At 40.6% G+C, this 24,361-nt stretch overlaps 1 protein-coding gene across 7 annotated transcripts in view; it reads left to right on the forward strand.

Annotated features, from left to right (window-relative positions):
* Positions 1-18,350, forward strand: part of pbx3b (pre-B-cell leukemia homeobox 3b) — a 74,682-nt gene extending 56,332 nt beyond the window's left edge. The window contains exons 5-10 of one of the 7 annotated variants that reach the window (XM_080766648.1): positions 713-848; positions 1,874-1,903; positions 11,623-11,788; positions 12,379-12,456; positions 14,211-14,300; positions 16,527-18,350. In XM_080766648.1, coding sequence (XP_080622774.1) covers positions 713-848; positions 1,874-1,903; positions 11,623-11,788; positions 12,379-12,456; positions 14,211-14,257 — 457 coding nt within the window. In that variant the 3' untranslated portion in view covers positions 14,258-14,300; positions 16,527-18,350. Of the gene's footprint in view, positions 1-712; positions 849-1,873; positions 1,904-11,622; positions 11,789-12,378; positions 12,986-13,104; positions 13,218-14,210; positions 14,301-16,526 lie in introns of those variants that run through there. The other 6 variants (XM_080766652.1, XM_080766650.1, XM_080766649.1 and 3 more) reach the window with 6 other exon arrangements.
* Positions 18,351-24,361: the final 6,011 nt, after the last annotated feature.

Here is a 24,361-nt window from a genome sequence, read left to right on the forward strand (position 1 = left end):
TTTGGGGTAATGGCAGGTCATCACCAGGTGTTTTAGATGACCCTAATCTCCAACAGTTTGGGAGAGTCCAAGAGAGCCAAGAGAGCTGCTCAGCAACTTCTTGCTGAGCAGCAAACCAAGCGTAAGCGCATTTGCTGCCCGTTGACTGTGTGAAGTGCGGTAAACAAGGCAAAAATAAGCAAATGCTCAACAACACGATAAGTAGCGCCCTTGGGAGGGAAAGGGACCCAGATCTAGTTAGAGTCGGCTTGTTTCTGCTGGAGATCCCTGGGGCTGTGGCACTTCAGGAACGATGCTCAACTGTGCATGCCATGATTTCTATAATGTACCGAGATGCACTCCGACTGGGCTTTGCACTCCATCACGAAGCCCACCCATCCGCTGCACTAAACTCCACACATTACACGCTTGGACTGGAGATCGCAGACCAACAGACCAAATTAAGCATTGTATGTGTTTGTGTGTGTACTGGACGTGTATGTGTATTGCTTGTCAGTTTATTGGGTGGGGGGGGGTATGGTCTTTTGTGTGTTGATGAGTATGGCTCTCTGTGCATGTCTGCTCCTGAGGCCCCCTTAGCGCCCATTCCTCATTATTTTCACCATTTATGTGTGAGATTGATTGTGCAATTTGTCCGATCCAAATGGATGAGTTAATGCTGGTCTCACTAATGAGCTCACTTGGCCTTTCTTGTGTTTTGTTCACCACTCAGGCGGAAAAGAAGAAACTTCAGCAAGCAGGCGACGGAAATCTTAAACGAATATTTCTACTCGCACCTCAGCAATCCTTACCCCAGTGAAGAGGCTAAGGAGGAACTGGCCAAGAAGTGCAGCATCACAGTCTCCCAGGTGGGTAACCGTGCTCTCCTGTCTGTAGCAGTGGCTGGTGGGTAATCAGGGTGGTATAAAAGGCCAAATCCTGGAGGAATAGCTAGCGTAGGTCACCACAACCAAGACACAATGTCCTTACCTAACCTTGACATTGTGACTGCCTAATGATGCTTCAGTCTTGGCCGGTCCCAGTCAGTCAGAGCAGGGCCACAGGGAGGGGAGGTCCTTATCATGTTGGCCTCAATCAAAGCTCTATGCTTGCCTTCTCTAGCCGCCCACACTGGGGTCCCCTGCCATTTTTCTCTCTCATTCCCATCCACCATGTGTGCTCTCTGTTGCCTGGTCAATCACTTACTGTAGGTCAATTGAGATTTGAAAAGTAAACGTTGGTACAGTATACCTTACTGTGAGAAAAGCAGATACCTGTAATGTCTGGTGGCTCCAACAACAAACACCTGAATGTAACTGGAACATAACACAGCATTGCTAGTGAAGAATGACGTGGAGTTATAGTGTGAAGTAGTTGTTTTAGACTTGTTAATTGCCAACAAGTGACCTTACAGGACTCTGCTAATTCGCAGCATATGGTCTAATTTGTCCAAAAGACTCAAAACATGTGCTTTTCCCACTTGATCTATAATCTAGCCTGGTAGCTGGGTAAACCTGAAGGCAATATCTCTCACACCCAACCCCCACATGTTGTACTCCTTTTTTATGCTATTATTGTGACTACTATGTAGATTACATTTTGTACTCCATTGCTCTATGGCTGTCCTCACAGGACTCAATATCAGAGTACACTGCAAAACCCTGAGTGTTGGTCTAACTCACAGTGTCAATATTGATGCGTGCAGGGACCATTTTTACACTCTCTGAGTTAAGCTAATACTCAGTATTTTGCAGTCTAATATCAATCTATACGCAAACCATTAATCTACAATGTACTCTTCTTTTTTGTGTGGGGAGGGGGTGTTGAGGGGTATTATTGAGTGTAGTCATGAGGAGTCAGATACTGTAAAAAGACCATTCTTTTTTGCCTTCAGGGGGTGGGAAGCACCATCACAGTATCACAGGTATGTCATGACTTCTCCTGATCCACTGTTGTTGTTTTTTTTAGTTTTCGTTTATTTTTGGATTATTTTCATTCTTTGTACCTTTCCTTTTGTTGATGTATGTACAACCTTACAGTCTTCACCACACAGAACCCCCCCCCCCCCCCCTCCTCCACCCTTCCCGCCTCACGCTAGCGGAACAATGCTAATATAATTAGAGGTTACAGCACTTACAGTACAGTACTGCTTGACTATGATTTCTATTTTTATTTTATTTTTTACAGTGAAGACCATGTAAGAGGTTAAGTTTTTCAACATTTACACATTGCCTTTAGCTCGCATTAGTGAATGATCCATGCCATGTAGACCAGCTGTTATTTTTCGGAGGACACCCATGTCACCATTATGTTTGTACAATTGTGTCACACATGCACCGTATATATACTTTATTTTCCTACACATTTATTTTTTCTGTTCTACAGTGGTTTACTACATTCTGCGTTTTTTTTGTTTTGTTTGTTGTAGTAGAGCATCTAGTAGTTGTGTCCTAAAAAATCTAGAAAGTACAGTCTGTGTTTACCCCAACCCCACACCCCCAACCACCCGCCCATGCACCTACCCAGCTACCCAACCAACCACCCACCCGCTCCTCTTTCTTGTTCAGTGTGTGTTCTTTATGGCAGTTTAAGAAATGGGCGCTGACCCTCACAAATGGAACTCCATTCTCTCTGAGTGCCTCACTAAACAGGCCACTGTATAAGTTCCCATGAGAACAAATCAGTCTGTGCAAAAATTAGAGGCTTTTAAAAATTCACTTGAACTCATCTCAAGCCCCATTAGTGGGGTACTCCTCGACAAGCGGAGGCCACAGCAGACATTCTTATTGACTTATTCTTAGTGCTTTGGCTCATTTTATGCGAGTAACAAAGTCTGGGGCTCAACATGATGCCACGTTTTCCCCCAGTAAGCATGTTATTTCAGACTGTAACAGAATAGCAGTGTAGCTATTCTGAGGATTTAGTTAACTAACTTCAAATGGCTCAAACTCTCTCTTCGTTAAATTTGGTGATTTATAAAAAAATACATTATTTAAGTAGCGATTTCCCATCGTCAGTATAATGCCAGTATCAACCCTCAGTCTTAGCTAAAACATTATCACAGTATGAGATGAGACTGAGATTACAGTATGAACACACAAATACTTCTTGATCATGGACAGACTCTTCTGTAGACAGTACAGTAGATATTTACTCCCCCCTTTGACTGACTAAACTACTATAGGTTTCTACTCTGTGCATGGTTGACAAACAACTTAAAATTTTTGTCTTCCGATTCATAGATTCAAATGTTTTGAATTGTTGTTTGTCACTAGGCCTATGTAACTGCTCTGAAACTGCATGCCTTGATTACTAATGAAGCAAACTGCTTCTCCTTCATCCAAGGCCAGTGTGCTTGTTTATAGCAACTCAGCGGAGTGCAAGGAGCTAATGGTGTTGTTGAGGAGATTACCTCACTACATAAGGCAATGGCCCTCTGCAGGCAGGATGCAGCCTTATTATTTCATGCTGTCAGTTTGCATGCGACATGATAGGGCTCCCTAAATGAAGCCATGGGATTGAAGGGCAGTGGTTTGTGTCTGGGTTTATGGACGTGTCAGAGGCCATAATTGATATAACCTCCAGAGACTGCTGCTGCAGATTGAAGACACTGGACGACAAGAACCTCCACCCTGACTGAAGAAGAACATCTGCATACATCTGCACCACAATGTTACCTAATTCATCAACTGTTATTTCCAACCTGAGTGACACTTATCAATATTTCACATGATTATGAATTCAGAGAACGGAAGTCTTGAGTTTGCATTAGGTATTAAAGTGCCTTGTAATAATTGATAATATCATAGAGTATGAGGGTTTGAGACTTTACAGTACATAACCCCCAAGTCGTATTGAGATCTTAAAAAGATCATGCATTGCCTTTCATTGACAAGAGAAGAGCATTGACCTGAAATGTGGCGGAAATGTTTGTGAATTATTAAGTACACTTCCATGGCCTCTCTAGTGGGCAGAGGCGAGCAGAACGGTGTTGTGTTCTTGCGAGGGGGGCTGCATGTGGCTATTATACAATCACTGCCTTTGAGGCTGCTGAGGTCAGGTAATTCAGTCTCGCAACCTGGCTCTCACTGCACAGAGAAGTCAATTGAATGCACGGCCTGCCACAAGATAAAAGGGAATTAGTTCTGTAGATTGGCTTGTGGTCCCCCACCTTACAGTGCCTTGCATTTACTCAATGTTTAGCTGAACCTGGGAATCACTATAGCCAGAGTTCACTGGGCAGGAGAGAAATGTGTGCAGCATGGAGAAGTGGTGCAGTAATACCCAGGGTATATGATGCCAATGCAATTCAGTCTGTCCAGGCTTGCAACACCTTACAGTGGCAGAATACAGTCATAACAGCCTGCCCCCCAATCACGTGTGTAATATGCTACTAGATCACAACCATCAGAATACAGTCATAACAATCTGCGTCCTATGACAAAATATACTACAAGATCAAAACCATCAAAACGTGACATATCCACTTCCGCGTCCTCACCAAATGATCAGTCAATTACATTTTATTACCATAAGTTGTAATACTTAACTGCATCACTGCCATAGTTTGTTGAAGCAATATTGTGTGATAAAATATGAACTACTGTGTAGTCTGTCAATGTCAACCATGCATCACACTCATTGTTGTGACATACAAGTAGCATAACCATTTTGTATCACTTGAATTTAAAGAGATACATTAGACTAGCTGGAAATATATATACAGAATATTTTCTGTATTTCCAGTTGTTTGAGTAGCCTATACCTTGTGAGCTGGTTGAAAGGGTCGAGACTATTGCATCCTCGCTGGCCCTCAAATCCTCCTATAAGCAGGTTAAGTAAAAAGGATGATGGCCAGGGCTTTCATTGCTTCCAATTAAACCTTGCTTGTTAGTTTAACCTCTAGGTAAACCCATCAAACAATTGATGTCAAGGAAGGCCTGCCAACAGTGGGCCTCGCCTGAATGGTCATTAATTTTAATTGCCTAGATATTAAAGATTTAGAGCACAGAGACATGCAGGATAGAAATGATCTGATGTCCCGCAAATTCACTCTTTTTTTTTGCGCCATAGCATTGGCGGGCTGCTGGGGGATATTAAAATTTAAGCACAGGGGTGGAAATTAAATAAAGCGTCATTAGGGGCAGCTGCTCTTTGGCTGGTCCAGCAGTGGGCTTCAGGGCCTTAGGAGGGGGTTGGGGGGTTAGCAGCAGCACAGCGACAAGACAGTCTAATTTATAGGACCATTAAAAGCAACCATCATCTCATTATTATTCCACTGTTATTGCAGAGCCAGCATTCGCACTGAGAGGGTTTACCCCCTCGTACAACTTTTCAGTCTTCTGACTGTGATATTGGATGTCATCATTTCCAATTCGACGTAATTAGCTTTTCCTACTAATCTAAATAAAAAAATATGCCCAGCTTAATACATTCAATTGAAGTCAACACTTCTTCCTGCCTTTGGAGTAATATTTCACTTTGGTAAATACATTTGCATTTTTTTTAAACATGCACACTGCAATATGAATTCATGAATAATCAACTAACATTAGCTGCCCCAATAATTCGTAGTCAAAAAACATCTTAAGGCCCTTTCCCCCCCTTCCAACACAGTTTTTGATGATTGCAAACAAGAAAAATTGCGTCTTGAATAGTTTCCACAAAACATTATGATATTGTTGTAGTTCATATACTGTATCACTTATATCTTATGATGTATTATATAAGTATGAAAATAATATGATTTATATTATTTTCAATTTAGCATGATTGTCCTAAATTGCATACCACATACCAAGTACAAGATCAGAGTAAATAACATGAACCCTAGTCAACAAATGACAGGGTAAATGGTCAATAAAATAGAATGCAAATAAAACAATGATGTTCTACAAAGTAACTAGGATACCAAGTAAACATTAAACCTAGCATTCGCCTATACAACACGCTATTTAAATAACATACTTAACAGTTGTGATAAAGTATTATGTATAATTTATAACAATAAATATATAAATAACAATGTGAACAAGTAACCCACCTGTATCTGCATACTATCTATCAAAGAATAGACAACATTAAGGCTGCAGGCATGAGGAGTGCTATGGGGAGGTGGAGTCTGAAGAGGTGAGTTTTCAGACGGTGGTAGAAAATGCATGGATCTGCTGTCCTGACTGAGGGGAGGGAGGTCATTCCACCGCTTGGGAGCCAGGAGGGAGAAAAGTCTAGGACACTTGGAGCGATGGCCAGGGTGTCGTAGGTTAACTGATCGAAAAGTGTGCAGGAATGGGTGTAGGGGTGGATCACGTCCTGAAGGTAAGGGGGTGCCATACCCTTGATTGCCTTGTAGGTCATCATCACCAGTATTTTTAACTGGATGTGGGCATCCACAAGCCAGTGAAGGGAACTCAGATAGACAGAGACAGGAACATTTTGGGATGTTGAAGACCAGGCGTGCCGCGGAAATCTGGATCAGTTGAAGGGGTTTGAGTGAGGATGCCGGCAGACCAGAAAAGAGGGAGTTGTAGACAGTAGCTGTCAAACCTGGAGATGACAGCGGCTTGGATTATATGTAGCTGGACAAAACTCCTTGGTAAGGAAGGATCTGATCCTCAGCATTGTGTGACTGCTGCAATGTGTGCCTTGAAGGACAGCTAACTGTCTAGGACCACTCATGTGTTCACAACAGTAGCCACCAGGATGTTGTTGATAGAAATGGAAAGATACTACAATTTACAATTTAGGCATTTAGCAGACGCTCTTAATCCAGAGCAATTTACATTAAGCAATAACAAAAAGCATGGCAATACATCATATACATAAACATATATATCATGAATCATACGTAAGCTAAGAACTAAACAGTAGAATATCTATATAATGAAACTACAGGTGTAAGGACCTTCCAGGGAAGAAGAAAAGCTGTAATTCTCGTCTGTGTTGAGCTTGAGGTGGCACTGAGAAGAGATCAACTGTGAGGTGTCAGCCAGGCATGCAATGATGCACTGAGTGGCTGAGGGAGGGAAGTAGAAAAACAGTTGAGTATCGTCAGCTTAACAGTGATCATAAGAGCTTATGGGCGTGGATGACAGAGACAAAGAATCTGATATAGAGGGAAAAGGGAAGGGGCCTAGTACAGACCTAGGGACCTCAGTCAACAGTGTACGGGGGATTAAAGTAATCCTTTCCATGAAACATGAACGTTATATACCCAACACAATCATCATTAGTGCTTAACTGTTGATGACGTTGTAGTAGTGAATTGTTTTGCACTAAACACATGCTTTTGGTGTACATGCCAAGCTACAACTATACGACTGTATCCCTCTTGGAACAGTATACACATTTCAATGGAAATGGCAGCACATAACCTTGTGCGCCGTCTGCTTAAAATGTATTGACATTGTCGACCAGGGCTTCACCAGGGTCGAAAATGGAAAAGTAGGAAGACTATACGCACTTGTAGTATAGTGCCTACATTTGCACTACTTTGCACATAGTATTTTACATTTGTTGATGATATTGCATTTTGGTGTTATTTGTATGCTACCGGTATGTTGATGAATTGAATACATACCACAATGGAAAGAAGTCCCCAGGACGTTTTTTGTGTTATCTTTTTAGCTCAAATATCAGACTGTACCTTGTGCTGTTTACATTTCTGTCTAATAGAGTATTAATCAATCAATCAATCAATCAAAACCGCCAACCCCTGGCTGGAGGTATACTAGTTATACTGTATTAACATATTCTACCATACAGGGTGGTTAAAATAAAATGTTATTCTTTAAAATAATCCTGGATTGTAGCTTTAAAGAGGTTGTGCCGTGATCCCCCCTCTGCTGTTGGCTTTAGTGACCAAGTCATGATTAGCTGCCGCTAAGCCAATGGTATACTCTGAAACACCGCCTAAGCCAATGGGAGTCTGCACCACTCGTGTAGCCAATCACATAGTAGCAACCTAGTCATGATTGGCTGCCTGTATTAGTGACCTAGTCATGATTGGCTGCCTCCTAAGTCCTGCCCCGCACGGCGGAAGTCTGCACCCACTCTGCATGCAACGCCGCAGCTCGAAGCTACTGACAATAGCTGCTAATGTTATGAGCTAACTGGAGGGGAGAGCAGGAAAGCCACAACAAAACACAGTGATTGAACCACGGACAGAACATCGAAAACGAACGCAAACAACGACCGTGAGGTTGTGACACAGAAACATACACGTTAAAATAATAATAGTAATATTAATAATATGAGGGAATGGAATGCATATTATGCTAATAAAAACAGCTTAATACTTCCTAAGGTTAATATGAGCATCAAAGCAATATTAAAAATACTATTTACTTGACAACTTGCGACGGGAGCGATTCCTATTGAGTGAAAGATTCTCTACATTGTCTTATTAGCCAGGGATCCTTTTAAAATTATGTTTTTATGTGGCCACATCCACCAGTTCATTAAGTATGCCTGGTTTGCCTGGTGGGTGGTGATGGGTGGTGAATGGTGATCCACCTGAACTGAAGCTGCACCCGCAGCTGTTGTTGTATGATAGGGGAGGGGTTAGGGGATGGGATGATATTGTGATGTCACTATATGACTGTCATTTTGATTGGGCCTTTTGACCTGGGCCTCGATTGGGCCTTTTGAGAAACTAAAAATACACAGGACAGACATAATTGAATATTCTAACCACACCTGGGGGTCTGGAGTAATGTTAACTCCATAGACACATACAAAAGAGAAAAAGTAAAAAATCACGGCAATCCATCTTTAAATATTCTGCACTTGAGCAGAATATGTGCACTCCAGTCGGTAGCCACTTATTCACTGTGAACGTACGGTCGTGATTTTGTAGGAATAAAGTTCAGTGACAGTTCTTTATACCACACTATTTCGTTTGATTATGTGATGGCGTAGTTTTTCATAGTTTGTATTATTTATGTTGCGACGTTGACATGATGACATGAGTTAGAAACGTTGTTACCGGTGTTGCCATGTCCGCTGACTTGGGGCTTGTTTTTCATTGAAGTTGCTTGAAAATATTGGTAGTTACTAGTTGCAGGTTGCGTTTTTTGGGGCTTTTGGGGCGTTTCTAAACTGTAGTTGCTTATTTAGGCGTGTTCTCTAATATTGTTTAAACCTGTGATTCTGCCAACGACCCCCATGTATCTGTGCACACGGACCAGCATCTGAAAAATATTTTTTATTTGTATAAAACAAAAACTAATAAAATATCAGATCGACAAGCTCACAACGACACAGGTAAGCTTGTAGATCTGCTATTCTCAAGTAGCTGCCGATGTATAGTCTTAGAGTATAAAATATAAGTGTATAGTAGCTCATTTGTGTTGTGGCTTCTTTTCGTTGCTTATTTCTCTCACATAATCTGGCAACACCGTTTGTTACACTGCTGTGTATAACTGGCTGGAGACACCCTTCACAGAGGAAAAAGTCTGTCAGCCCAGGACATGGCAGCTTATTCCTTTACATATATTTGTGATCATATACTGTATTGTATTGTATTGAACTCATTATTTTCACTGTGAGGTTCTATAAATGTATTTAATAGGTTTATTTGGCATAGTGACAAGAAAAGACTTAATCTTCCATAGTCTTTTGTTATTAATGATAGGTACAACTCCTCCCTAATGACCCAGGAATGTGAGACAGCTGATCCCGATTGCTCTTAGCACTCATCAGAATGTGACTGGTTGTATGACTAGCCCATATATGTGACATTGTGCCTTGAGATGTTTTGCCACATAACCTGAAGAGTTCTATGAAATAAAAATGTCAGCACTTTGGCTATTTGACATATTAAGATTATTCTGCCGTGGACCGGCACCAGTATAAGGACTGGTGTGAGTAGGCTATAGCATCCTTCTGCAGCTGGAGAATAAGTAGAGAACGCTTTTTTATAGCTTTATTTAATGTTATTTCACATGGCTTCCAAACGCAGTAAAACCACCTTCCAAAAACGACAGGACAGTTCATCAACATACCACTACAGTGCCGCACAGTGTACAGCCTCAGCCAAGTTTAACTCCTTTTCAAGTTTACTCTGTGGTGTTTCAGACTTTCAGTACACATCTGAGTGCTGCGCACATCATTAACGGTAAACCTCGGCAGTTATACTAAACAACGGGTGAAACGGGATGATTCCTCCTCCATTGTTGCAGTCCAGTGTGTCCACTCGTCTCGGTAGGAATGACGGACATTTTATCTGTGAAGCCGCGGTCTCTCCGCCTACCTCTTCTCCAGCTGTTAAATACAGCAATGTAACAACTGGAAGAACTCCCGTTTTTAACAGGAGATTTAATACGTTTCTACCTTATGTCATCATGTCAACGTCGCAACACGAATAATACAAACTATGAAAAACTACAACATCACATAATCAAATGAAATAGTGTGGTTTAAAGAACTGAACTTTATCCTACTATAAATGTGCCACGTCTCTGCGTGCGTGCGTGTATGTGTGTGTACGGTTGTATTGTAACTCAATAACCGTTTGCCCCACCGACTTCAACTTTGACACACGCGTTCCACACCGCCGCAGTGCAGTGCCCGGTACCGAGTCAGTCAGACCCACGCTTCTCCAGAACCACCACAAAAGGCTCTGTTCAGGCTCTGCCAGTGGGCCTAATGAGCCAAAGTCCCCTCACCTGTGCAATTTCCAGCCTCTGCCTCAGCCAATTGATTGCCATGGCAACCCCACACCTGCAAATTGATTACTTAACCACTCCACTTTTCACAGTCAGTTGCACTCTTCAGACACAGGCAGACTGGCAGATACAGAGATCTCCATGTGGGACACAGACAGATAGTTAAAACGGGTGCTATGACAAGTTGACAACAGGTATTATTAGGTTCCCAAGTTGCATCGTTCTCAAGTAGGCCGGTAGCCGACGGGCACGTACAGGTCTCTTTCCTACCAAATCACGACCGTACGCTCACAGTGAATGAGTGGCTGATCAAGTCCCGACTTACGTCCCAGTAGCTACCCTCGATCAGTCCCATTAGGGAAAGACCAGGGCCACACAATCCGATGCTCCGGAACTACTCTGGCGGAACTGGGAGTGAGAGGAACTGGCGCGTGAACGGCTCTGTGGGTTGACTCCTGCCCGGGCCCCTCCTACGTCTCACTTCTTAAATACTATACTATACTATGTAAATTATATACAGTATTTACTACTATTTATTTATTAGCTTGTAGTGTTAAACATGTGCTAAAGTTGTAAACATGTGTAAACATTTTTAATCAACATTAAATTACGTATACGTAAGACATTCTTTAACAACAGGCATTAGACATGATGTGAAGTAATGAAAAGTTTAGAGTGTTTGCAGCGGGAGACAAAGGGGCCCCCAGTGAGCTGGGTTTCATCGAGAAACAAACAGAGAGCATGTCATGCTCCCATCCATGAGAAGACATGCTCCCATCCATGAGAAGACACAAGTGATTCTTGATTATGGCTTAATTAGCCCACATACCCCCCAGTGGACATTACTGCAGGGGCTGGGAATTGGGTGCTTGATGGACCCAAACGTGACATCTTGAAACAATCACACTGCTCAGTGCACAGTGCTGTGGCTACGTGATGTCTGACACCTCTGCTCCTCCTCTGTTCTCTCCCGCAGGTATCCAACTGGTTCGGCAACAAGAGGATCCGCTACAAGAAGAACATAGGCAAGTTCCAGGAAGAAGCGAACCTGTATGCCGCCAAGACGGCAGTAACGGCAGCACACGCGGCTGCTGCTGCAGTGCAGAATAGCCAGACCAACTCCCCTACCACGCCCAACTCCGGTAGGCACTCCCGCATATAGATGCAAGCTCTAGCCCTCCACTCTACCTCAGCCGTTAACCACTCCGCCTGCCTGCCTCACCCCACTTCCTCACCGTTCACACAGACGAGAGTGACAGGCTCTGCTCCCAGCTTGGGATCACAGTGTCTCGTTTCTCTGAGACAGTTGATGCTGAGTAAACTCATGCATAAAGAGAGCGTTCCTGTTTCGTGAACCAAGAACACATGTATTTTTGGCTGGGGAAAAAAAGGACACGATTTCAAAATGATGTCAATGGGATTTGTTTTCCCTTGACTTTAATGTCAACTACATGTCATTTGTCATGTAACGGTATGTAATTCCACTTTATGAGCGCTTTAGCTAAATTAAATGGCAACGTATTGCTGGGAGAAATATACAATGCAGGATGCTTGTGAGGAGAGTGTTGTAGACAATTCATATAAAACAGGATCAGAATGCAAATACGAAAGAATCGAAAGGGCATGTTTTAGACCGGTTAATAGACTAATAATAATGTAATGCTGAGTTTGAGGTTGACCTGCGTCGGGATGTGGTAAGCTTATGAAGTGGTCCCCTTTTTCTTGCACCCAGGATTCCAGATGAAAGATGAAGAGTTTCAGCTGGATTCTGCAGAGAGCAAAAACACTCTTTTAACCAACATGTTTACTGGTACTGGCCTTTTCATAAAGCTTCTTATTGTCCTTGTCATTTACCATGTGATACCTCCCCGCTTAGACATTAGATTGGAAGTAGGTGATGTGGAACCATTGGGAGCTTAAGCGACCAACCACATATAGAATGGGTCCCTTGTGTCGTGATTTTCATTCCGTTTGTGTCCACCCTTTTGTTTTTTATTTTGTGTGAAAAGACCCTCCTGTGTTCAAGTGTTGGCTCATACTCCTTTCATGTTCCTTTCTGTCCTTCCTTTCCTTCACCCTTATAGTTGCTTGCTTTCTGGGAATCCTGTAGTCTATGTATTTCTATAGTCTGATTCATACTTAGTTGTGTGTGGGTGTCGCACACCGAAAATAGCAGATCTATTCGCTCTCAACGCTTTGCACTGCGATGCATTGTTGACCTTGTACTGTAGATTGGCTATTTCCGGTGCACAGTGCTCGTACGCAACAAAGTATAACTCAGGCTTAAGTGTGTGCTGAACGTCTGAGTCGGAGTCTGAGTTGGAGTCTTTGTATGCAGACGGAAGTGGCATTTGTCAGCGTATGTTTTGTGTACTTCCTTCTATAGCCCTCTCATATACAGTATATAGTATAGTTTTATATCTATTTATATTCAGCTACTTACATCTTCCCTCTCCAGGTTCCTCAGGTTCTTTTAACCTCCCAAACTCTGGGGACATGTTCTTGAGCATGCAGAGTCTGAATGGGGATTCTTACCAAGGGGCACAAGTCGGAGCCAATGTACAGTCACAGGTAGGATCCATAATCAGGGGCCGGTCCTGTGTGCCAGTGCAGAGAGCCGCCCTTGTCTTGCCTGTGTACTGAGCCATCCACAGTGCAGTCTGAAGTACAGTAACAACAAACTGCCCCACACATGGGCAGGTCAAATTGCCACAGTGGAAAAAAAAGGAAAGAAAAGTGTCACACTGAGGGTGTGTGCACTGCTGATTGAACTGAATACAAGAGTACTTACTGACTGTAATTCGCTTTGGATGGAATATTCTGGCAACAAAATATTATCCCACCCCATTGCTATTATAAAAATAAGAAAGAAGCAATCTCCTGATGGTCAGTTAATTGTGATGTCAGGTGACCATTTGAAATAAGCATATTATTATTGTGAATGCATTTGGCTTTGACTTGAGCTCTTGGGTTGGTATTGGGTTTATGGTATAGTACTGATTTCCCCTTTTCTCCTGTATCCTTTATTACTTGTCTTCCTATCTCATCTTGTTATTGTTTGTTTGTTGTCAATGTTGTCTGCCATTAATTAGATTTGTTTAATTCAGCCACACAATAGACACATGACCATAACATGTAAATAAACTGTTATTATGAAGCATCCCTATAGTGTCTTATGTTCTTGTCCCTTGTTTATTTAGCTTTTTTGTTTTAGAGAGAATTGCATTTGTCTATAGTACTGTACTACTACTATTATTATTATTGTTATTATTATTATTATTATTGTTTTCTGAATTCCATTTGTTCCAAAAGGAATGTAAAGTTATGTTATTAAATGTTTAACCTGATATAAGCATACAATAAACTCAGATATTTATATGACAAATATTCATAAGACCCTCACACATGTACATGTGTGTGTGGGTGTCATAACACCCACACACAGTACAGTATATCAGCAAATCTGGTTAGTATGATAATAGTATAGCTCTTTGTGTTTACACAGCATTTGCTTGCTGTAAGACATTGAATTTATCATTTTGTTCACCCTGTCTGTGCCCACAGGTGGATACCCTGCGCCATGTTATCAGTCAGACGGCAGGATACAATGATGGTCTTGGGGGGAACACGATGTATAGTCCACATGGTTTGAATGTAAGTACAGGTTGTTGTGGTTGTTCTAAATTCAGTTCATGCCATGGAAGGGCGTCATTATTTTGTGGTAGTTTGTTAATTTGATTATTTAAAATAATTGTGCTGTGTTCTTGTAGTAAAGGTACATTATACTGTATCAGATACTTCGCAATCTTGGCCGTGAGCTAATCTCTGTTTTCTCCAAGCTTATAGGAAGAGATAATACACATTCACCACCTCCTTGACAAGTCTATATGACATACCATATTAGACATTGTAGACATCTTGGTATATTTTGTCGTTGGACATGGATAAAAGCTGCATTTATAGCACATCCCAGGTCAGGGGGAATAGAACGACATTTAGTAAGCCACATCTTTACTTTTATAAACATCTTTTCATACAGTATGACACAAGCCAAAATGAGATGAAAAGGCTTTCACTGCTGTATCTGTTTCATTGAGCTGTTTTGAAATGCTTCATAGAATTTTCCATAGCCTTATCTCCATGATAAAATATGAGCATGTGATCGCCTCAAGCCATTTCCAGACGTGAATTCCATCTTCCCTGATGAGGTTTGATATGGAGCCTTTTTGTAAAGCAGCACATAATCTGAAGCTATCAGAGTAAAGATTAATTTAGTTGATGAGAGAGGAAGAAGAGAGAGCAAAGTAAAGGGAGTGAAATGGTGTCAGGCAGCTTTCCCTCTATATGAGAGTAATTGTTGTCTTTACAGTATATCGTCATGCCGTGCAGGGTCATTACTCGCATTCTGAAAAGATTTTAATATTAAACATTGTAGAAACGTAAGCACAGCAATGAAAAAATGAAAGAAAGAAAGAATACAATTAAATAGACCAAAAAAGGAAGTACCATTATGTTACTGGCATATTATTATTAAAAACAAGCAAGCAGGGTTTCACTATCCAATATGGACACATATGAGAGACTGTGAGAGACTGCTGGCTCCCAAAGCATTTGGTGTCATTTTGGATTGTTGAAGGCCCTCTCACTATACGCTCTTTAGAAGTGTCAGTTCTTAGTAGGATCAAGTGTTTCACACTTTCTCACACGGTTTCTCACCACGCACAGTGTATACTGTAGGTCTCACTTCCATGCACAGTGTATGGGTCTCACTTGTGCAACAGTGGGTCTGTGTTCTTACTGGGTCACCTGTAAACAACAACATGCATATATATATATATATATATATATATATATATATATATATATATATAGTTACAGTATAGTACAGTTTCTGTCTGATAATACGGCTACAGTCTATGTAAACGATTTAGCAATACTACGTCACGTGTACCATGCTAACATACAATAACAGAGGCATTGTGGAATCACAACATAATGAACATTTCTGTCTAGAGTGAGCCACATGAAAGTGTCATAATTCCGAGTTCATAGCAATGAATGGCAAAGGCACGGCAGGGATAAATTAGCATTCTCTAACCTTTAGCTTTGTTGATGGCGACGTAGGGGGATCCAGCAAAGGCTAGGTCATGCCTGCAGCAAAGCAAAGTCAGACTAGCTAAGACTGGCTCCATTGGAAAGGCACTGCTCCGTCACTTCCACTCAGCCATCCCCACCTCACGCAGCCCACCCCTCCCTCTTCTTGACTGACAGGAGAATATGTAGAGACAAGCTGTCTGCCTTTGCTGAAATCTGCTCCCATTGGTTGGGACACGAGACAAATGTGTTTTCGGCGGGTCCCTTTGCTGATCCTCAGTGTCCTCAGTGTTAATTTGTCCAATTTTAACTCGGAGAGTGTACACATGGAATCAAATTCCATCTGTGTACACTCCTTGGAGTTAAATTACCACTGAGGATTTTGTTGTGTACTGTAAAGGAAACAATGTTCACTGGCTGAGCTGATTCCATTTTAATGCCAAATGTTATGTATCCCTGCTTCAGTTCATTCATTGTGCGTGCGCATGCACGCGCGCATGTGTGTGTGTGTGTGTGTGTGTGTGTGTGTGTGTGTGTGTGTGTGTGTGTGTGTGTGTGTGTGTGTGTGTGTGCACGCACTCGTGCATAATATTTTAATATGTAGATATATAGTTTCTTTTTTTGTCATAGCTTTTTGTGCTCTTTGGCATAAACTCTTCTCACATAATTGGGGATATAAAATAGTTTTGTTATCACATTAATTATGTATTACAGTTTAGTAATTCCTGTCTGTGGTCATATTACAGAGAACTTGATTGTAATCTACCCTCGCTTTTTGTGTTTTAGGCTAATGGGGGATGGCAAGATGCGACGACTCCGTCTTCTGTAATATCTCCGACAGAAGGGCCTGGGAGTGTGCACTCTGATACCTCGAATTGATCCGCTATTAATGTGTCTTCGCTCTAAGCTGGGCAGGGACATTCACTGGCTGACCAACTGAAGAGGATTAAAAAACCCTCTTCAGAACTAATTCTTTCCTGTACCTAGAAATCCCCCACTCCACCACAAGCACCACCATCCATCACCGAATCCACCACACCAAACATAAAACAACATTCTGCATTATGAACAAACACCCAGTGTTTCTTGATAGTTCAGTGTTTTCTCTCTATCTTCTTCAATTGCACACTTGTGTTCACCACGCTCCTTATTTGTTGTTTGTCATAGGGGTAAGCACAGTTATGTACAAATATGGAACTACCCTCAGATCTCACCAATTTTAAAATTTCCACAATGTGTCTGGTACAAAGGAGGAGGAAATTCAACTCTACTCAAAGTGCTGGAGCACACGGTCGTGTATTTCTAAGACACTTGGAATGACTTTATTTTCAGGTTATTATTTCTTTTCCCCCTCACATTTTCTCTTCACAATACTGTTTGCTTTTTAAGGTACGTACGTACATGATTAAAGCAGCGGGTTCTTTGACTGAAACTGCTGTTTGCAGAAACTCAACAATGCTACTTTTGACAGCTCCATGGCAGCTTCGCAGAGTTACTTTTCCGGATTTATTTTGCCGTACAGCCACGTTTCACTAGATTTATACATGGCAGAAAGGAGTTCACTTCTTCAAACCCTGGAACTTGATTGCTTGATTATAGCATGACACCATTCCACATCTTCTAATTTGATGTGATGTATGTTATGTACATATGTCAGCATATGTTTTGTGCTTTTTATTTTTTATTTTTACTTTGTATTTCCTTGTTTTGCTACTAATTGAAATTGTCACACTGTAGTTGTGACAGTGCGACAAATTACACTATGGCACTTCCTGCAGCACATTAAAGGACCGCCCCAGATAACACAGGAAAAGTTGTATATAATATAGCTAAAGAATAATTATACATCCCTCAAATCAATACAGCTTTATTACCTCATTCAAACTCATAGAAACCAATAGATTTCCAACATTTCCGTAGCTTACAGTAGAGTGCTCACTTACTACCTCTAAACAATATCACCACCATAGTTTTTTGTCCTTATTTAACATTTTTATGTAGTTATTTTGATTACATCTTGTAACATTGTAAACTCTTCATTCTTCATGTAATCTAATGTATATTTTAATCTTTTAATAAAATATGGTTGCCATGTTGCAACTTAAAACGATAAAAACAAAAATTTAAATGATAACGATAATATTAATACTACAAGAAAATAACAAAAAAAGAAGAATCTAAAGAGGGTGAGGTGCAAAATTGTTGGTTTGTGAATTTTACGAAGGGGAGCGATGAACATTGTTGATAAATTAACACCAAACAGTGAAACTGTTGTAAATACTGAAGAACATTTTGAATGTTACTCATCTTGTTTCTAAATCATGCAAAAAAGGAAAAAAAATCATTATAAAAACTGTAATGCATAGAGGTTTCAGTATTCAGAACTGTACATTTCTGGCTCTGTTCAACAGAGTTGCAACTTCTTTTCTCTTTTTTCTATTGTATGTGATTCTGAAACTGAAAGTCATGACAAATGATTTGTGGCAGTGATTCTAATGTATTAAAGATGTTTAGTGTTTCTTTCTAACCAGACTACACCCTGGACTGAAAAGTCTTCCTTGTGGTAGTTGTGTAATTTCAAACATGAATAAACCTTTTGCTTTCATGATGGGAACATGTGCCTGCTTTGGTTATTTGTATTTTCCCTTTCTGTAGCCATGACTCCACAGGCAAGAAGAAGCATAAATAAAGGGTTAGTTTCTCATTGAAAGAGCCTTGTGCATGTTTATCCTGATGGACTGATATGGTGTTTTTAACATATTTTCTGTAATGTGTATATTCAGTCAGACCATCGTTTTATGACCTCATTCAGGACAGGACAATAATCTTCTCCTGAGGTTATCATATTCTATCTTATACAATATTTGAGTTGAACTTGAATGTGAGTTGAAATCCTGAAGTTGTTTAGGTAAGCTTTAGTTTTACATGATTGCCTGCTCTGCACAAATATTAGCATGTGCATTTCCATATTGTTTTTATACAAGAAACATTGTCACTCTATACTTGATAAACGAATACTTATTTGACCTGAATTGGCCCTGTACTTTGCAGTCATTTTCAGATAAACACACAAGGCGTGTTGCCAGTGCCGGTTCTAGGCCTTTTGAGGCCCCAGGCAACATATTATACTGAGGCCCCCCCCTTCTGCTTTGCCACGCCGGGGGGGGGCGCTAGGCCACCCAGGGTCCAGAAAAATGTGTAAATTTGCCATGAAAATGCTTCAATCTGGTGCACTTTGAGTTGCAACTTTGGTGCACTTTGAGTTGCAACTTTGAGTTGCAAATTGCGGAAATTGCAAATTGCGGAAATTGCGCAAATTGAAAATTGCGGAAATTGAAAATTGCGGAAATTGCGGAAATTCAAAATTGGGGAAATTGCGGAAATTGAAAATTGCGGAAATTGCGGAAATTGCAAATTGGGGAAATTGAAAATTGTGGAAATTGCGGAAATTGGAAATTGCGGAAACGACACCAGTGCCTTAGTTTTTGTGTTGTCATTTACAGGTCCTTTCGTTGAAATGTAAATTTTACATTTCAACAGTGTGTGTGTGTGTGTGTGTGCACGCTTCGATAACGGTTGATGAGAAACGAGGATAACTTTTTTTTTCAAAATTTCAAAAAACATGGGCTATAACCCATCGTTTTTTAAAAATTTTCATTTTTGTCAAATCGTCAAAAATGATGAAAAACGGCGTGCTATAGTATGCCATACGATATGGGCTATAGCCTATATGGTCCAAAATGATGAGAAACGAGGATAACTTTTTTTTCAAAATTTCAAAAAACATGGGCTATAACCCATCGTTTTTTTTATTTTTTCATTTTTGTCAAATCATCAAAAATGATGAAAAACGGCGCGCTATAGTATGCTGTACGATATAGGCTATAGCCCACGGTGTTGCGACACGTATACTTTTAGATCTGATCTTTTCGGCAAATGCCACCCCCAAATGGTGGGAGGCCGACTGGCCGGTAAAGCCTTAACAGAACCGGCTGTGGAACTGACATGCTTTAGGGCAATTAACTGAAATGTCAGACACTTCTAATTCTGGTTATTTTGTCTGTCTGTTGTGGAAAGGCTGCCTTAATGGATCATTGGTTAACAATTCCACATGGAAATTGACATCCATTTATTCTCATTTTCTCAGCAGAGTTCTTCATTTTCTTGTTGTGTCTGTGGTTGCATTCAGTGTTCAGTGTCAAAAAATGTGTTCTAATTCCCCTCGAAAAGGATGACAATTGACCTGGCTGGTACCAGTGAAATAATGTTTCAATCCCCAATTTTCACACATCTTCATGTGCTGAGACACCATGCATAACATTATGGTACTGGTAGTTTTTTTTAAGGTAATCTAACATAGTTGTATTATGCTACATGTCAGTCTCCTTTTCTGTGGTACATACAGTATACGTACCATGTCTGGAGAGACCCGACAAATTCAAAATCTCTACCTTCAAGGTCACTGAGCTGGTAATCTCAATGTTCCAAGTATTACTCAGACATGCCAGAATTGTGGCCTACTAATTTTCCAAACGAAGATGTCCTTCACTTGCCAATTTAGATAAATATTGAGATTATGTTTTTGTGGATTTACTTTTAATTATTGGGTTTTCCTTATAGATTCACTGGCAGACATTAGCTGCCTTGATTACAATGTTACAAACCACTCAGTATTAAGAGGCTATATAGTGAAATCATCAGGGTTAATTTACCCATTTGCAACTCTGAGGATGTTCAAATGTATTTGGTTAGATTCAGAGTTAAATTGACACTAAGGACTTTTTTAGAATGAGATATACACATGCATGCATAGGCCTATATGTCCACATTATAGACTTATTTAGATTTTAAGGTACTGTACTATATGAATTACAATTTACATTCTGCCTCTACAATACTTTACAATACATAGATACATTTGCTTCTTCAAGAATAGATACTATTGTATTTTAAATTGCCCTAGAACCTTTATAAATAAAGAAGCTATTTTGTGAGATTATGCCTATTAGAGCTTTGTCTAAGGTTCATTAAAGACGACATTTTCTAAGTAAAATTCACCATGAAAAGCATGCATCATTAAATATGGAAATCCTGAATTATATTAGCAATATGCATGATCTGAGCTGATGCCAATTACATTAAAGAAAGATATAATTAATTTTATTATGGTGGAGTTCATATTATGCTAAATGTGAAATGTAATTTTTTTCTTGGTTTGATTTATTGCTGATTGTGCATTGTTCAAAGACCCATGTTATATTTCAATAGAAGAATTGTTTATACATTAAAATTTAAAAAGCTGTTATTGCTCTGCACTACTGGCGCCAAATTAAATTGGAATGCTTTAAAACATAAATTCTAAAGTTGGCATACATCTATTTTTCTTCTCCAAATGTGGGCCTATGCACAATGTGTTGTGCACACTAAGCAAAATAACAAAATACCCACAATAATGGTTTGTCATTCATCTTTGATTTAATGGCTACATTTTTCTTGGTCTTGGTAAGAAATACCAGTCCAAAATCTAAGACGAATGCAACACTGAAGTTAAACCTACTGTAGGATGAAACATTGAGCTTATTAGTCAATTGTAGAAATATTAATAGGCCTTAATTGCTGAATGTTCAAGTTTCTTCCAATCAATTTTTTTTTTTTTTACATTTAGGAAGAAATAGCCAATTTAACATGAGCTGCTCTTCCTTGGTGCCCACTCTGCCTGTGTGGACCTCAACACTGTTAAATACATTTCAATTAAAGTTTAAGCTGCATATCTTACTGTAGATCTAGGCTAATGTATGTATACGTATGCAGTAGTAGATATACACTAGGTCCTACATGTGTAGCCTATCTGTGTCTAGTTAGATTTTCAGAAATAAGGTTGAATGGAAAGCAGTCTTTTTGCTCTGTCAGATATTACTTCATCAGACGCTAATAAACCCAATGACTTGAGCTTGAGATCACAGTACAGTAGCTTGATTTATTGAGTAAGGGGCATAATGGACCATAGACTGACTGTACTGAAGAGATCTGCAGCACTGATTTCTATTAAGGGATGAGGCCTGAGTGGCCTCTGAGCTTAAAACAGTCCAGTTAATTAACATTTGATCCCCCCCTTCCTTATGTCATTCCAAGTTCATTTTCAATTTAATTTCAACCACCATTGGATCCAATCTGTCCATTTCATGATGCAATAACTGCGTATAAGTGTGGTGCTTGAAGATTGCTTTAAGATCACAAATAGGCCCCTCTGCTGAACTGATGGTGGCTTAAGATAAGATAAACCTTTATTGATCCCAGAGGGAAATTCAGGTGTCATATAGCAGCAGTAGTAGCAAGGCTGAAACATAGGATGAGGCAGAGATATGAGTGAAAGTCAAAAACAAGATCTATACATAAAAACAATAACAATTAAGCGTATAGGTCCTTATAGGCTGCCGTCTATCTGTCTCTCTGTCCTTCCATCCATCTATCTAACTTCTTGTCATTTATCAAATAAACGATTCAAGTTTAATTAATTAATGTAGTTGTTGTGTTGTGTACTTGTGTTCGCTACATTTAGGCTTTATAAGATACGATATACGATTATTTCACATAGTATAGCCTACCACACACTATAGCTTGCCCATGGCAAGGCATGGCATCCTCTCAAAATATGTCACTTTTTGCCACCCATACAGCAATCTGGGAACCCATCTAAATAAATATATAACAAAAAAAAATAGATAAAGTGCCCCTCGGGGCACAGGTCTCCACCAGGGCAGGTCAGGTTGGCCTCCTGGTGGCGCCATAATAGGACAATGTGAAAAGGGTGACATTTCTTCTTACCTTGGATGGCAATTGGATGTCTTGAACACATGCCGAGATACTGTAACGATTTGCGGGATTTTTGGACAGAATCTGCAATCTGGAGGAGTAATATTCAAAAATGTGTTTTACAAAAGTTGGCCTCCTGGTGGCGCTACAACAGGCCGTTCTGGAAAGTTTGGGGCAGAGGTTCATCTTGGCATCCAGGGAGTGTGTGTGCAAAATTTGGCATCGACCGGGTTAACGGTGCCGGAGGAGTGCAAAACAGTCATGGCAAAGTGTGACAGGTGATCAACGACAACAGGTGATCCAATCCAAATGAGGAGAGAGAAGAATCAACTGCAGTACCGTCCTGCAGTAACTGTAGGTAGTAGAGCAGGGATATGCAGACAGTAGGCTATTGTATTAAAAAAAAATCAAGTTTAAAACAAACTTGAACTATAATTTAATGAATTCAAAAGAGTAGCCTTAGCCTATGAGCTGTTAGCTTAGCCCGTGGAGCCACAATAATTATTCACTTGACTACAATAGCGCGAATGGGTCACTTGTTTTGACCAGGTTCGAACAAAAGTTACAATTTAGAATGAAAAGTGACAGCTGTATATTAGCTTGCTAAAGCTAGCATTGAGCAGGGCACATGTCGATGTGTGCGACTACCATGGACAGCAGACATGCAGGACCACCAATAAGGTAAATGCAGCTCAATGTTGGTGACTTGGTGTATTTCATTCATGCGTTTCTGTACCAACATTGTTTCAACAATTAGCACATCAGTTGTACAATATCGGACAGGGAAGCACATGTGGTTAACAACAGCAACAACATCAACAACAACCTAGCCGCTAAGGTGTTGGGTTAGGAAGGTTTGAAAAATGGCCAAATAGGCAATAGCCTATCCTTGTTTTGTTCTATAGTGTCAATATCAGGCTTTCATAAATTCTCCAGTAGGCCTACCATGCTGCAGTAGCTTATTTCTTGTGAAGCCATGACACCATCAATAAAACAAATTATGAATGCAAGTGATTCTTTTTGGAAAGTTTGGAAGCGCTCGTTTTTGGACCAGGGATGTATAATACACATGGGATGCATAGCAGTAAGTGTTACAAAAAAACCCATATCCCCGATTCCCTACATACTCAAAACAACACCCCAGGTTGATTCTAAGTCAGGGTGGTGGTCCCTCGTTCACAATCAGTTGAAAACCCTTAGCCTACTCTATATAGCTTGGTGACATGGACAAAATCAAATATGAGACTTTTGGCCAAATAGTAAAACCTCATTGATATTGCGATGATTGCGAATGCATTGAGCACTTACTATGAGACCTAGCAGATCATGTCTGTCTGTCTGTCTGTGTGTGTGTGTGTGTGTGTCTGTCTGTCCCGCTATACGTCCAAATATGGAGTGTGTTGCATCAATCACAAACAAATCACTCAGCTCCATATATGGGCACAAAAGGGGCCAGGTCCAGTAACAGCGGGACAGACACACAGACAGACAGACAGACATGATCTGCAGGGTCTCAGCTGCGTTCGCTTCCCGCGTTTGCGGGTCTTACTGGTAATATCTTATTGTGACGATAAATCTGTTTTGTGGTGCTTTGTATTAAATTAGAGTGGTGCCCGTGTAATGTCAGAACAGGCCAGATCCATATATGGAGAGAGGGGTGATCAGGTCCAGAGCCCGGGCAGAGGCTTTTGTGCTGGTTCTGGACAACCAGAAATGCATGCCCCACCCAGTTATTATGTGTGTGTGTGTGTGTGTGTGTGTGTGTGTGTGTGTGTGTGTGTGTGTGTGTGTCAGGCATGCCAAATGAG

Source organism: Protomyctophum bolini (assembly GCF_963924005.1).
Source record: "Protomyctophum bolini genome assembly, chromosome: 6".
NCBI classification, from domain to species: Eukaryota; Metazoa; Chordata; class Actinopteri; order Myctophiformes; family Myctophidae; genus Protomyctophum; species Protomyctophum bolini.